Below are 13,254 nucleotides of genomic sequence, written 5' to 3' on the forward strand. Positions count from 1 at the left end.
GCAATTGACAGGGGGAGCCCATACAGTTTCTCTGTGATACTCATGTACTAGAAGTTGGTAAATATAAGTACGTCCAGGTTTCTATCAACCCTTGGAGACCTCTCTAGATACTGCTGGCCACTTCTTCCAGCACAGGCTGGCCACCGGTGTCAGAATGAGTGTGCATTTTGGTTAGTATAAAAGCCCAAGCCTCATACGATGTGGGGGAGGCAGAGCCTCTGCGGGGACGCCCGCTAAGGTTGAGCCTGCCACCTCGCACTGCAATGATGCTTCTAGGAGCTGGTTTGCTGTTAGTCTCCACAGGGTCCTTGTGCCACATTCTGTACGTGGGACTGTAGTGGGAGTAATGACGGCTTTTGCAGGGACTCAAAAAAAGGGGGGGAGAGAGAGAGTAATGATGTTACATTTAACTTTAACCTGTCTAACCTGTCTATTTCTGAAGAACTGATAACCTGGGGGAGGGGGTATATTTGTGCCCTCCTGCCTACAGGTCCATGGCGACTGTGCAAAGTTTGTGAAGCCCTGCCATGAGCTGGACAGACGAATGGATAAACCTGATGCCTCAGCTACAGGAGCTGACCGTGATTACCCCAAGCAGAATGAGATAGAGGAAGAGAAAGAACAAATAACTGCAAAACATCACTTGGGGACAACTGAAAAGTAACATCCTGAATATGTGTGCTTGTAAAGTAGCTATATTAGAGGTTGTGATTTTGTGTATAAAACCACCTGTATTTACTAGCTAGTTGCTAATAAGAAACTGCACCTTGTATTGTATAGATTTGTCACTTGTAAAAGAGATGTTAAGAGTATGGAAATTTGCAGTAGCTGCTAGAAAATGCTAAGGCAAAAGCTAGAAAAATTTTAATACAATGGTAGTGTTATAAAGCAGGTGATGGAACAAATTTAAGAGGGGGGGAGAATTCCACTGGTAAGAAATTTCTTTGGCTAGTCCTTCACTGCCATCAGCATCTTCAACATGCTGCTGCACCCTGTAATAGTTACTCTGCTAATGTAAATTTGTGTGTGCCTTGCTGTAGTAGCAACTTGTTACTGGATAAAACAAAAGGGGGAAGATGTGGAGACAGTGTTCTCACAGGAGAATGCATAATTGGTACATAAACTTTGAATAGTCCTGAAAGATACAGCAAGGCCATGAGAGGCCTGAAGAAGCTTAAGCAAGGAAGATAAGAGGCTGGAATTCACCAAGTTAATGAGAACTGTGGACTGTTGGCAAGCTTTCAAGGTTGAGTTCTCACACCTGTGTTTAACCAATTATATGTTAGTCACTAAGGGTCTTCAAAACATGTATCCAATCATAATATGCCAAATCACTGTAAGTGCTTCAGCCGGGGCCTTGGCTCAACTAAGCAGACTGGGTTGCTGAGTTGCTAAGCAGACAATTCTACATCGAAGGCAATTTCTGATTTGTTATAATGTTGACTCTGTGAGACATGCAACACTGCAGAACCTTTTGTTGTTGGAACAGGGACATGGATGTGAAGAGTTTGATGGAATGTGTTGTATGAGTCTCTCTGATTATGCTAATTCGATGCACGCACAGCTGAGAACCCTGGCTCAGCTTACCCAGCAATAGTAAATGAGCAATATCCCAAGAATAACTAGATGGTTGTCTTCACCGGGCATTACAGGTTGAGTCAAACACTGCTGTTTGAAGTATTGCACTTCTGTATCATTGTTAGGTTAATCATCGTAGCTATTAACTTGTTTATAGTTGTGTGATAAAACAGGTGAACAGAACCCATAATGCCTTGCTTGCACAAAGAAAAAGGGGGGAATTGTTGCAGAATGACTCTAAGAGCAGAACCATAGAGTTCTGGAGGACTCTGCAAGCAAGGCAGGGGGTGGCCCCCACAGGTGGACAGAGACGGGACCTGGGAGGAGAATGTGGAGGAAGCTGTGGGGGCTAACCAATACTGTTATGCCAAGAAGGAGTGGCTGGATACCACTCCTATATATGTGTGAACTGCGTCACAAATAAGCTAGAAGTTGCTTATCATCCATATTGGGTTGGCCTGTCTGCTTCTCCTCGCCGCTTACAGATCGAAAGAGTGTAACTCCCACGGGTTGAGACAAGAACAGTCCAGCAACCAATGTACAACACAAATCACCACCGCTACCACCAACTACAACAACGATAAGAGAAAATAACAAGGGAAGAGAATACGATACCACCGGCCAAGAAACGAGTCCCACCCGGAAGCCTGTGTCCTTCCGGGTAACTCCCAGTTACCCCCCACCCCGGGCATGACGTGCTGTGGTATGGAATACCTCCCTGGCTAGCCTGGGTCAGGCGCCCCATCTCTGCTTCCTCACGGCTTCCCCTCCTCCCTGGCAGAGCATGAGCCTCACAAAGTCCTTGGTCAGGGGAAACATCACTTAGCAGCAGCCGAAAACACTGGTATCACCAGCACTGTTCCCAGACTGGAAGTCAAAACACAATGCTGCACCAGCTACCACGAAGGAGAAACACGACTGCCACTGCTGAATCCAGGACACTCATGAACAAAGACATCTGCTGGAAAAGCAGCACGATGAGCTGTAGGCAATCCAGGAGACTCCTGGAGTGCATTCAGGAGAAGTTCTTCAGCCAGGTTATAGAAAGCCTTACCAGGGAGAATGTGATACTGGACCTGATGGTCACCAATGCAGGTGAGCTCACCTGCAGCCTGGGCTGCAGTGATCCTGCTCTTGTGGAGTTTGCAGCCAAGAACTTTCCAGCTTCAAAAGCCAGCTTCCAGTTCTTGAATTACTTAGTCAGTAGGACTAACTGGGAAACTGCCCCCATGGACAAGGGAGCAGAACAGAGCTAGCAGATCTTTAAGGATGCTTTCCATAAAGCACAAGAGCTCACAATCCCTGGGTGTAAGAAATGGAGTAAGGAAGGCAAGAGGCCAGCATGCCTGAGTCAAGACCTGCTGGTCAAACTAAAGGGCAAGATGGAAATTCACAGGCAGCAGAAGAAGGGACAGGTATTCTGGGAAGAGTATAGGGATGCTGCCTGCTTGTGCAGAGGAAGGCCAAGACCCAGCTGGAGTTTAACTTGGCAAGGGATGCAAAGAATAATAATAAGGGCTTCTACAGGTATGTCAACCAGCACAGGAAGGTCAAAGAAAGGGTGCCCCCCCGATGAGCAAGACTGGTGAACTGGTAACAATGGACAAGGAGAAGGCTGAGGTATTCAACAATGTTTTTGCCTCAGTCTTCAATGGCAGGCTCTCTCCCCACACCTTTAGAGTGGATGAACTGCAAGGCATGAACTTGGAGAGCAAGATCCCTTTCACTGTAAGTGAAGATCAGGTTTGTGACCTTTTGAGGAACCTGAACATACATAAGTCTATAGGACCTGATGAGATCCATCCCAGAGTCCTGAGGGAATTGGCTGATGTAGTTGTCAACCACTCTCCGTGATATTTGAGAAGTCACCGCTGTCAGGTGAGGTCCCTGGTGACTGGAAAAAGGCCAATATCACAACCAGTTTTAAAAAAGGTAGAAAGGAGGATCCTGGGAACTACAAACCTGTCAGTCTCACCTCTGTGCCTGCGAAGAGCATGAAACAGATCCTTCTAGGAGCTATGCTAAGACACACGGAGGACAGGGAGGTGATTCAAGACAGCCAGCACAGTTTCACCAAGGGCAAGTCCTGCTTGACCTACCTAGTGTCCTTATATGATGGAGTTACTACATCAGTGGACAAAGGAAGGCCTACGGATGTTGTCTATGTGGACTTCTGTAAAGCCTTTGATACAATCCTTCTCTAAATTGGAGAGATACAGATGTGATGGGTGGACTGTCCGGTGGATGAGGAATTGGCTGGATGGCTGCATCCAGAGGATAGTGGTCAACGGTGCCTCTTGCTTGGTTCCTATACAGCCAGAGCTGCCAGCAATAGTATCTGGGCCTATGTGAAATGACATTCTGGCTGCAGCCAGTGAGAGGAGAAAGCAAAGAGAAAGTCATCTTTGTTGCTACCCCAAAAAACGAGAGAAAAAGGCTCTTGGCAGAGCTCAGTTGCATGGGATTGTTCTTTTCTTTGCAGTGTCCTACATTCTGTCCTTTATTTGCCTCCTGTATGAGGTGGTCATCTGTTCTCGGCTGTGAACTCTGCAAATACAGCTTTCTGCATGAAAACCACTTTCAGTGCCAGTTGAAGAGCTCTCTTCTAAGCCGAAACTGCAGCTCCCTGAACTCACTCATTGCCTGCTCATGAGCAGCCAGATCCTGTGCCAAGTTCTGCAAGAGGTTGAGTGGCTCAGCTCTTTGCAAGGCTGCAGGCAAGATGATCTCTTCCGGAAAGGTCTCATTACCAAAGAAGAAGTGGTTGAGTCGTTTCTCCTCCAGGCAGCAACGAAGGTACCGCATGATGTCTTCCAGCCGCAGAAGGAAATCGGTCCTACACCAGCCTGCCAGGGGCATGGTAGTCAGGAGGTGCATCACCACTGTCTTAAAGACATAGCTGGAAAATCCTGTGCCCGTCAGCATACGGGCGCAGAGTTGCAGGCAGTTGAGGTGGAAGCTGTCATGTGGGACCTCCCTGGCCATCAACCAGAAGAACTTTGCCTCTGCCACACTGAAGCTCAGTGACCATGTTGTGCTTGGGGTGAAGACAGCCTCTGTAGCCTGGCTGCTCACAAAGATGTCTGAGTCGCCTTGCTGCACGCCAAGCATCATCTCGACAAGCAAGGTTCTCCCAGAGACATGTGTCAGCTGCAGCTTGCAGGAGCGGCTGGAGGGCAGCACCTTCATCCTGTAGTGATGTGACTGAGGCACAAACTCCCAGGCTGGTGTCACAAAGTCCTGAAACCATAGGGCAGTCCGCTGCACATCTAGGTAGGAGCCGGTGCAGAGGGTGTGTAGGAGGCTGGGCTTCTGATTCTTCCTCAGCGCCTCCTCAGGGTGATGAAGGAAGCACAGCATGTCCCCCACTGTCTCCTCAGTCTTGCATGTGCACACCAGTTCCACACGGATGCAGGAGTCCGCCAGCATCTGGCCCACAGTGCCCACCTCCAGGTGGAAGGCGTGCCCACGGGGGGGCTTCAGGGGCACAAGCAGATGGTAGACAGTGTCATCTTCATGGGGACTCCAGCATTCAAAGGCACTGCCCACCCCGACGGGTGCTTCTAGCACCGGGAGGAAACTGCTTGACAAGAGCTGTCGACAAGCATGGATGAGGCTACCCACCAGCAGGAACACCAAATCGCTCTCGTAGTGCAGTTTCCGCACTGACCACCTGATGCGCCTTGCAAAATAACTGCCCACATCTCTCTCAGCATCAGCATTCTCTCCTTCACTCTCTGCCTCCTCCTCCTCTGCTTCCTCCTGCTCTGCCTCCTCCTGCTCTTCCTCCTCAGAGCTAGAGCTCTCCCCATCACCGCTGCTGTCCTCCTCATGGCTCCTTTTCCTGAGCCACCAGTACAGTCCAACACTCAGGACGAGCAGGACGCCAGCAATCCAACCCAATTGCCAATGCTGCAAGGCAAAGAGCAGGGTTCTCCAGACCACGTAACTCTGCCCCTTGCTCTTCTCTTGGCCCAGGTGCTCCACCTCCTGCAGCAGCGAAACCGGCTCCTGGTTCAGCAGCCCCAAACTCTGCTGCATGCGGTCAGGTGTGGTTCCCTCTGGCTCACCAGTGACCACGGGCACCTTCAGGATGAGAATTTGCAGTACCCACACAAAGAGGTTTGTGACAGCCATGGCCTGCAGCAGAGAGAAGGCATTCAGTGGGGCTGGGAGGGAGGGAGGGAAGGAGAGAGGCAGGGAGGGATGCGGCAGCATGGGGAGTGGGGACGGGAGCTGCAGGGAGCTGGGGACAGGCAGGAGAGGGAACGAGGCAGCTGGGAGGCAGCAAGGGCTGCACCCAGGCCCGGTGCCAGCAGCAGCGTGCCCTGCCCAAGGCGCTCGCAGCCAGGGCCTCGATGCAGGGTGAGCACCCACCCCCGGGGGCCCAGGTTTCTGCCCCGGCCCTTGTCCAGCCCAGCCTCCCCCCTGTGTGCGCACTCACTGCTGTCCCAGGCTGTACTGGGCCAATGCTGCCTGCTGGCACCCTCATATCCATCCCCCATTGTGACACGTCCCCAGTGCTGTCACAGGCACCGCGGCGCATCGCAGGCTCACCAGCCCCAGCCTTTATCCTTCTGTGGCCCCTTCCAGCCAAGCTTCCCCACACCTGTCCCGCTGCATGGGGTTGTCGTTACCCAGCTGCAGGACCCGGTACTGAGTAACATCCTTAGGTCCTTCCCCCCTTGTGGAGCCCAAAGCTGCCCACGGTTCTCAGCAAAGAACCTTTTAAGACTCAGCAGAGGCCAGTGCAGGGTCCTCCGTCTGGGGAGGAATAACCCCATGCACCAGTACAGGCTGTGGCCTGTCCTGCTGGAAAGCAGCTCTGTAGCGAGGGACCTGAGGGTACTGATGGACAGCAAGTTGTCCGTGAGCCAGCAACATGCCCTTGGGGCTAAGAAGACCAACTGTATCCTGGGGTGCATTAGGATGAGCATTATCAGCAGGTTGACGGAGATAATTCTCCCTCTCTACTCAGATGTGGTGAGGCCTCAGCTGAAGTACTGTGTCCAGTTTTGGGCTCCCCAGTACAAGAGAGACATGGAGCTGCTGGAGCAAGTCCCGTGAAGGGCTACTAGAATTATTAAGGATCTGGAGCATCTCTCATATAAGGAAAGGCTGAGGGAGCTGGATCTGTTCAGCCTAGAGAAGAGAAGGCTCAGGGGGAAACTGATGAATGTGTATAATATCTGAAGAGAGGGTGTCAGGAGGATGGGGCTAGGCTCTTCTCTGTGGTACCAGGTGACAGGAGGAGGGGCAATGGGCACAAACTAAAACATGTGAACATGAGGATGAGCTTCTTTACTGTGAGGGTGACTGAGCATTGGAATAAGGTTACCCAGAGAGGTTGTGGAGTGTCCTTTCCTGGAGATATTCAAGAGCTGTCTGGACACAATCATGAGTAATGTGCTCTAGGTGACCCTGCTTGAGCAGGAAGGTTGGACTAGAGGACCCTTGGTGCTCCCTTCAAACCCCAACCGTTCTGTGATTCTATGAAATGCCTGTTGCTGCAAACAGATATATCCTATGGGATGGTGCCACTTTTGCTGGCATTTTCCTATTCCTTATCTTAACCTGAACATAAAACTTTTTTTCGCCATTGGGTCATTTCAGGCTTCATCATTTCAGTTTGGCCAGTTGCTTTTAGCTTGCTGTGAGTTTGATGTTAAGCAGTCTCCATCTGAGTTGCCTTTTATTTGGGTACATTGTATGAGATACTGCATAAGCCTGGACAAAAAAACAAGGGCAAAAGCCCCTCGGGACCAATATTGCAATGAACAGCCTATATGCTGCAAACTGAGCAGGGTTGGAAGGCTTAAACATGCCCAGAACTTTGTGACAATACTGCTCTGTTGAAAATAGGCATATTTTCACTTTTCTTGCCCCGATTTGGTATCAAACCAAGGGTTTAAAGAACCTGACTTTTTCACAGGAATAGAAACTTTGATTTTCAGCCAGCCTCCCACTTGCAACCTTCAATCCATTTCAGAAGGAAACTTTATTCTTTTTTTTTTTTAATTTGATCAAAGCAGACATAGTTGGTATACCCCCAAATACTCCTTTCTTGTGTACCAACAATACCTGGTACCTACCAGGTACAATGGTGCCCTGAGGGAAGCTGAATTAAGCCCTGGTGATGAGTTGCAGTGCGTAACACTTCCAAAATACAGTCATTGTGATTTATGGCCACTGACATGACAAAGATTTTGTCTGGTAGTGAGGAGTGTTGGCTTATGTGCCTCTAAATGCTTATCACTTCTGGCAGCTTAATTGAATTCCATTAACAGATGCAACAGAACTGAGAAACATTTCTCCTGCTCTCATTGGACCAGCAAAGCCCAGCATTGGCCTTATTTTCCTAATATCAGGTATTTTCCTTTGAAGTCAGAGGGTGCAGAAATTATCTTCCTGAAAAAAATACACTACAAAACATGCTTGTAGCATATGCTTCATTACATATTTGATGTTAGGACACCTTGGCAGGAGAGCAAGCTCCCATGGGTGGTAAGAGGGGACCATAGAGAGCTGTTGCAGTTTTTCACTGTAAATTGATGTGTCCCTTATTCAGCAGGCAGAGGACTTGGTCTTAAGTCTGACTCAGAGCTCTGCCTTCCTCTTGGGGATTTTGAAGCTTTTCTCACCAGTTGAAGAAAACGCCAGGTGACTGAGCCAGCAGTGGTATCCAGCCCTGGTCTGCAAGGTGTTTTGGGAGCAGCTTTGCAACACAATAGATCTGGCAGATGGGGTGAAGAAAGAAAGGCATTTCTGGCAGACTTGCTGGGAGCTGTGCAAGAGATTCCACTCCCTTCGTGGCCAGAGTGCTGAAGGAGGACAGCTTTTGCCCAGCACCCAAGGTCACAGGAGGCAGGTGGAGGGACAAAGCTCATTATTTCAAACCTGCTGTGTGCTGGAAGAGTCTAAAATGAGGGAGATGGTTTTTAATGGTGTCATCCATGGCAGCAATGGATGCCTATGGCCCAGAGAGACCTTAAGTTATGGATGCAGTGGGTCCTCTTGCAGCAGCTGAGCCAGGCTAGACTCTCATCCAACTTCATGCACCAGGGTGTTACCTTTTTCTTGGGAAAGCCATGAAACTGGGTAGAATTTAAATTATATCCCAGAGAAGTTGGCTTGCTTCTCTGATGGAGGTTGTAATGAGGGAGTCAGGATTCCAGTTATAACAGCAGATGTAGCTGGTTTTGCAGACGGTAAAAATAGAGCCTTGTCTCAGGAATGCTGCAGAAGTGAGACGTGTGTGGTTTTGGGTTGAGTTTTTTGGTTTTGGTGTTTTTCTCCACAGCAGTTCTTTAACTGTGGCTGTACTGTACAGCAGTTGTTGCCATTGGGAAATCAGTATTTACAGGGTAAACAGCCATGACACGTGGGCTGGGTGCCATCCAAGCACATAGCAGGACCTGCTCTGTCAAATGCCTACACCTCAAACTGTGGAAAAAGTTACTGTTCTCTCTTTTGGGGTAGGAGTAGTTTTTCATTACCAGTTACGAACACTATTTTATTTTACTCTGCTCCGTATGCTTTTCAAGGACTGCTTGCAAGGAAGAACACAACTATGAAATACAGGAACATGCTCTCCTATGTCACACAGAACTCACCTTTTCCGATCAGAATTCAAAGCCAGGTGCACAGAATTAGCCATTCGCTCAAATAAAATCAGTTTATCTCAGAAGGCAATCAGAACTGACACTTCAAATATACTAAACTTCCAGCACATCTTGAGCTCCTGTTTGATCTCATCTGTATATTAGGGACCTCCTCAGGGCTTCTGAACTCCACTGCCTACAGATACCTTCACCTAAGGGACAAACAATGCCCTGCAAGGAGCACATCATCGCTGATGAGAGGCTCAACAATGTGGGCTTGGTGCCTTGCTGGTCCACAAGGCATTGCCACTGGGAGAATGCACTGCAGGCAGAGCAGCACTGCCATTCTCACTTTACCGGCATGCAACGCTGGGTCCACTTCCCCACGTTTTGTAGCAGTGTTCTTTGAAGCTGGCTACGTAATACTGCCTAGCACTGCATTCCCTTCTGTTTGCAGAAGCAGCTCCCCGCTATAAGAAAAACCTATAATCTCTATTTACACAGGATGGTGATAAAGAAATTCCTCAAAAATTCACTTAAATCTCTCTTTGGGCTGACAGAACCATCTTTGCTCAGCCCAGCTCCAAAGCAGCAACACATGCAAAGACAGCACAGTGGTTTGTGGAGTAGGGAATGACCATCACGTGAAAACAAGCTCTGTATCAAAGTCTTACTGAGCGTGATAAGCGAGCAGCCTTGGGCGCTGCAGATGTCCACCGAAACAGGCAGGATGATGCTCAGAGGATGGCGAGCGCCATCTTCTGGAAGCTAAAGAAGCTGACATGTGCCATTTTTTGGCACGTAATTTGAAACAAAAAGCCTGCTTTTCCGTGGGTTTCGGCTGTAAGATTCTGCTGGTAATTTGCAGCAGCTAGGTGCTGATAGCATACACGCTGTCCGCACTGCAAGCTACTCATGTAAATAAGGTCCGAGCAAGCTCTGCATGAGCTCACCGCCTGGCCCTAACAGACTGGAAAAACAGGAAACTCTCTCAAAGGTGTCTAAGGACTTGATGCTGACGTTTGAATTTCCCTTTCATATCGCTGCAACATTTCTGGCCAGGTGCTTATCCCTGCTCCGTGAAGCTGTCATGTTTCAGTAATGGCCACCACGTCATAGCTTTCTAGCTTTATGGTCTCTTCCAACTCCTCCTGTTTCTTGCCCATGCTGCTTGCATTGGTGTAGAGGCATTTCAGCTGGGCTGTCAGTCTTGTCACTTTCTTAGGGGAACAGTTCTTCATTCCTTCAGAGTGTTTCACTGGTGTGTTCCCTGTTGGCTTGTATTACATCAGGAGCCTCTTCTTCATGAGATTTCAAGTGTGTTCCAGTGTGACTAACATGTCTTGGAGCCACCAGCTGAAGGTTCTCACTAGCACGCTGCCCCTCTGTCATCACCCAAGTGCAGGACCAGGTACTAAGTAATATCCTTAGGTCCTTCGCTTGTGGAGCCCAAAGCTGCCCACAGTACTCGGGGCGAGGCCGCAGCAGTGCTGAGCAGAGCCACTCAGCCCCTTCTGTCGGCTGGCCCCCCATACTGTGCCTAATGTGCTCCAGGAGACAGTGGGCCATTTGGCCTCCAGGGCACACTGCTGACTCCTATGGAGCTGACCATCAAGCAAAGCCCCTGGCGCCCTTTCCATAGCCCACACCCTCAAAGACCCAGTGCTTGTTTGTGTGTTACGCAGGAGATTTACTGGCATCTTTGCATGGGGAACACAGGGTTCTTCCTTTCCTCCAGTGTCCTACCATTCTGTACTTTCCCTCCTGTATGAGATAGTCATCTGCCCTCAGATGTGAACTCTGCAAACATAGCCCTGTGCAGGAAGGCTGCTTTCAGTGCCTGTAGAAGAGCTGTATTGAAAGCAGACTTTTCAGCTCCTTCAGCTCACGCATTGCCCGCTTGTGGGCAGCTGGATCGTACACCAGGTGCTGCAAGAGGTTGAGTGGTACAGCTCTTTGCAAGGCTTGGGGCAAGGTTATCTCCTCACACAGGTCATCATTGTCAACAAAGAAGTGGTCAAGGCATCTCTTCTCCAAGCAAAGGTCCAGGTACCACATGATTTCGTCCAACTGTTCTGGGAAACAGCTCCTGTGCCAGCCTGCCAGGGGCATGGTAGTCAGGAGGTGCATCACCACTGTCCCCAAGATATGGGAAGAAAGGGCAGTGCCCACCAGGAAGTGGGTGCAGAGCTGCAGGCAGCTGAGGTGGCAGCTGTCACTTGGGACCTGCTTGGCCATCAGCCAGAAGAACTCTGCCTCTGCCACACTGAAGCTCAGTGCCCGTGTTGTTCTTGGGGTGCAGACAGCCTCTGTAGCCTGGCTGCTCACAAAGATGTCTGAGTCGCCTTGCTGCACGCCAAGCATCATCTCGACGAGCAAGGTTCTCCCAGAGACATGTGTCAGCTGCAGCTTGCAGGAGCGGCTGGAGGGCAGCACCTTCATCCTGTAGTGATGTGACTGAGGCACAAACTCCCAGGCTGGCGTCACAAAGTCCTGAAACCATAGGGCAGTCTGCTGCACATCTAGGTAGGAGCCGGTGCAGAGGGTGTGTAGGAGGCTGGGCTTCTGATTCTTCCTCAGCGCCTCCTCAGGGTGATGAAGGAAGCACAGCATGTCCCCCACTGTCTCCTCAGTCTTGCATGTGCACACCAGTTCCACACGGATGCAGGAGTCCGCCAGCATCTGGCCCACAGTGCCCACCTCCAGGTGGAAGGCGTGCCCACGGGGGGGACTTCAGGGGCACAAGCAGATGGTAGACAGTGTCATCTTCATGGGGCCTCCAGCATTCAAAGGCACTGCCCACCCCGATGGCTGCTTCTAGCGCCGGGAAGAAACTACTTGGCTGCGCTACCGGATCCATCATACATGTGGACACCTGCTCCACATGGATGCAGGAGTCTGTCGCCAGCACCTGTCCCGTGATGCCCACCTCCAAGTGGAAGGTGTGCTGATGGGGGGGCTCCAGAGGCACAAGCAGGCTGCAGACAGCATCATCTTCATGGGGACTCTGGCTTTCAAAGGTGCTGTCCACCCCGATGGCTTGTTCCAGCACTGGGAAGAAACTCTTCGACAATTGCTCTCGGGAAGCATGGAGGAGCTTGTCCACCAGCCACAACACCACCTCACTCTCGTAGTGCAGTTTCTGCCCTGAATGTTGTATGCTCTTTGAAAAATATATCTGAAAATCTCTCTGACTCTCAGCGTCTTTGTCCTCCTTACAGTTCCTTTTCCTGAGCCACCAGTACATTCCGAGTCTACAAGCACAAGCAGGCTGTAGACAGCGTCATCAGTAGTGAGCCTTGTTGAATCTCATACTGTTGCCTCATCCCACCGGTCCAACCTGTTTCACAAACAAGTAATATTAAGAGTTTAAAGAATAATACTCTCTATTAATGTAAAATTGTGACATGTTAACATTCATGATTGGCAGTGATAGTGGCTGTCTGGAAAAAACAGCTTGAATTGATAGACAACCAGACTGTAAGCACTAATAACAGCTCGGGTTAGTTAGTTATCTAATGTGTGTGATATAAAGTTCTTAACCTATAGGAGTCCCTATGGGGTAGAAGACAGGTTCAGCCTGACTGATCCCAGAAGTCATGATGTTTTCCTTATGTCTGTCTCCCCACCCCCCCCATTCACTTTTATACTTTTTGTTACTCTCAGGTGGATCTTGAGTGACTCTAGTCCTACATTCGTTTATTATTGATTGGTGTAAAGTTGTCTCGAGATATAGCCAATAAATATATAAAGCACATGCTCAGTGAGGGGTGTTCTTACCTTGGAGTTGGGTAACTTTGGGATGGAGGTGTGTGTTACTATTATGAAATTATAATGAGCAAGGTTCTCCTAAGGAAAATTATTTTTTCACAGTTGATGGCTCTGCAATGGACGTATTCTCTTATATTTCCCATTTGACAGCTGCTGTTTGGCTTATCAGGTGTATGGTATCATCAAGTTCCCAGCCCTGCAGGGAGCACAACAGAACCTGGCTGCGGTGTCTCCACTCCACTCCACCCTCCATTGCTCCTCTAGGACAGCAGGTTGTGTTGCCTAGAGAACCATGGTGGAGTAG

At 49.6% G+C, this 13,254-nt stretch overlaps 2 protein-coding genes across 2 annotated transcripts; both read right to left on the minus strand.

Moving 5' to 3' along the window:
- Positions 1-2,795: 2,795 nt before the first annotated feature.
- LOC134169916 (inositol 1,4,5-trisphosphate receptor-interacting protein-like 1) lies at positions 2,796-5,715 on the minus strand. Its single transcript, XM_062630866.1, has one exon. The coding sequence runs from the start codon at positions 5,713-5,715 to the stop codon at positions 4,159-4,161; it is 1,557 nt and encodes a 518-aa protein (XP_062486850.1). The 3' UTR covers positions 2,796-4,158.
- A 5,297-nt stretch (positions 5,716-11,012) lies between these two features.
- On the minus strand, positions 11,013-12,578 carry LOC134169907 (inositol 1,4,5-trisphosphate receptor-interacting protein-like 1). Its single transcript, XM_062630862.1, has 2 exons — positions 12,140-12,578; positions 11,013-11,910 (listed from the first exon to the last, which is right to left on the minus strand). The coding sequence occupies exons 1-2, from the start codon at positions 12,424-12,426 to the stop codon at positions 11,013-11,015; spliced, it is 1,185 nt and encodes a 394-aa protein (XP_062486846.1). The 5' UTR covers positions 12,427-12,578.
- Positions 12,579-13,254: the final 676 nt, after the last annotated feature.

The sequence above is a fragment of the Pezoporus occidentalis genome, unplaced genomic scaffold (genome assembly GCF_034315485.1).
Source record: "Pezoporus occidentalis ecotype Australia unplaced genomic scaffold, CSIRO_AGI_Poc_V1 ctg36, whole genome shotgun sequence".
Taxonomy (NCBI): domain Eukaryota; kingdom Metazoa; phylum Chordata; class Aves; order Psittaciformes; family Psittacidae; genus Pezoporus; species Pezoporus occidentalis.

Bases quoted from the DNA above. Each gene is read 5' to 3' on its own strand.
- LOC134169916 (XM_062630866.1), bottom strand. From the start codon at position 5,715: ATGGCTGTCACAAACCTCTTTGTGTGGGTACTGCAAATTCTCATCCTG.
- LOC134169907 (XM_062630862.1), bottom strand. From the start codon at position 12,426: ATGTACTGGTGGCTCAGGAAAAGGAACTGTAAGGAGGACAAAGACGCT. The intron at 11,911-12,139 runs GCCCCCCCATCA...GTGCCCCTGAAG, and splicing joins AGCCTGCTTGTGCCTCTGGA to TCCCCCCCGTGGGCACGCCT.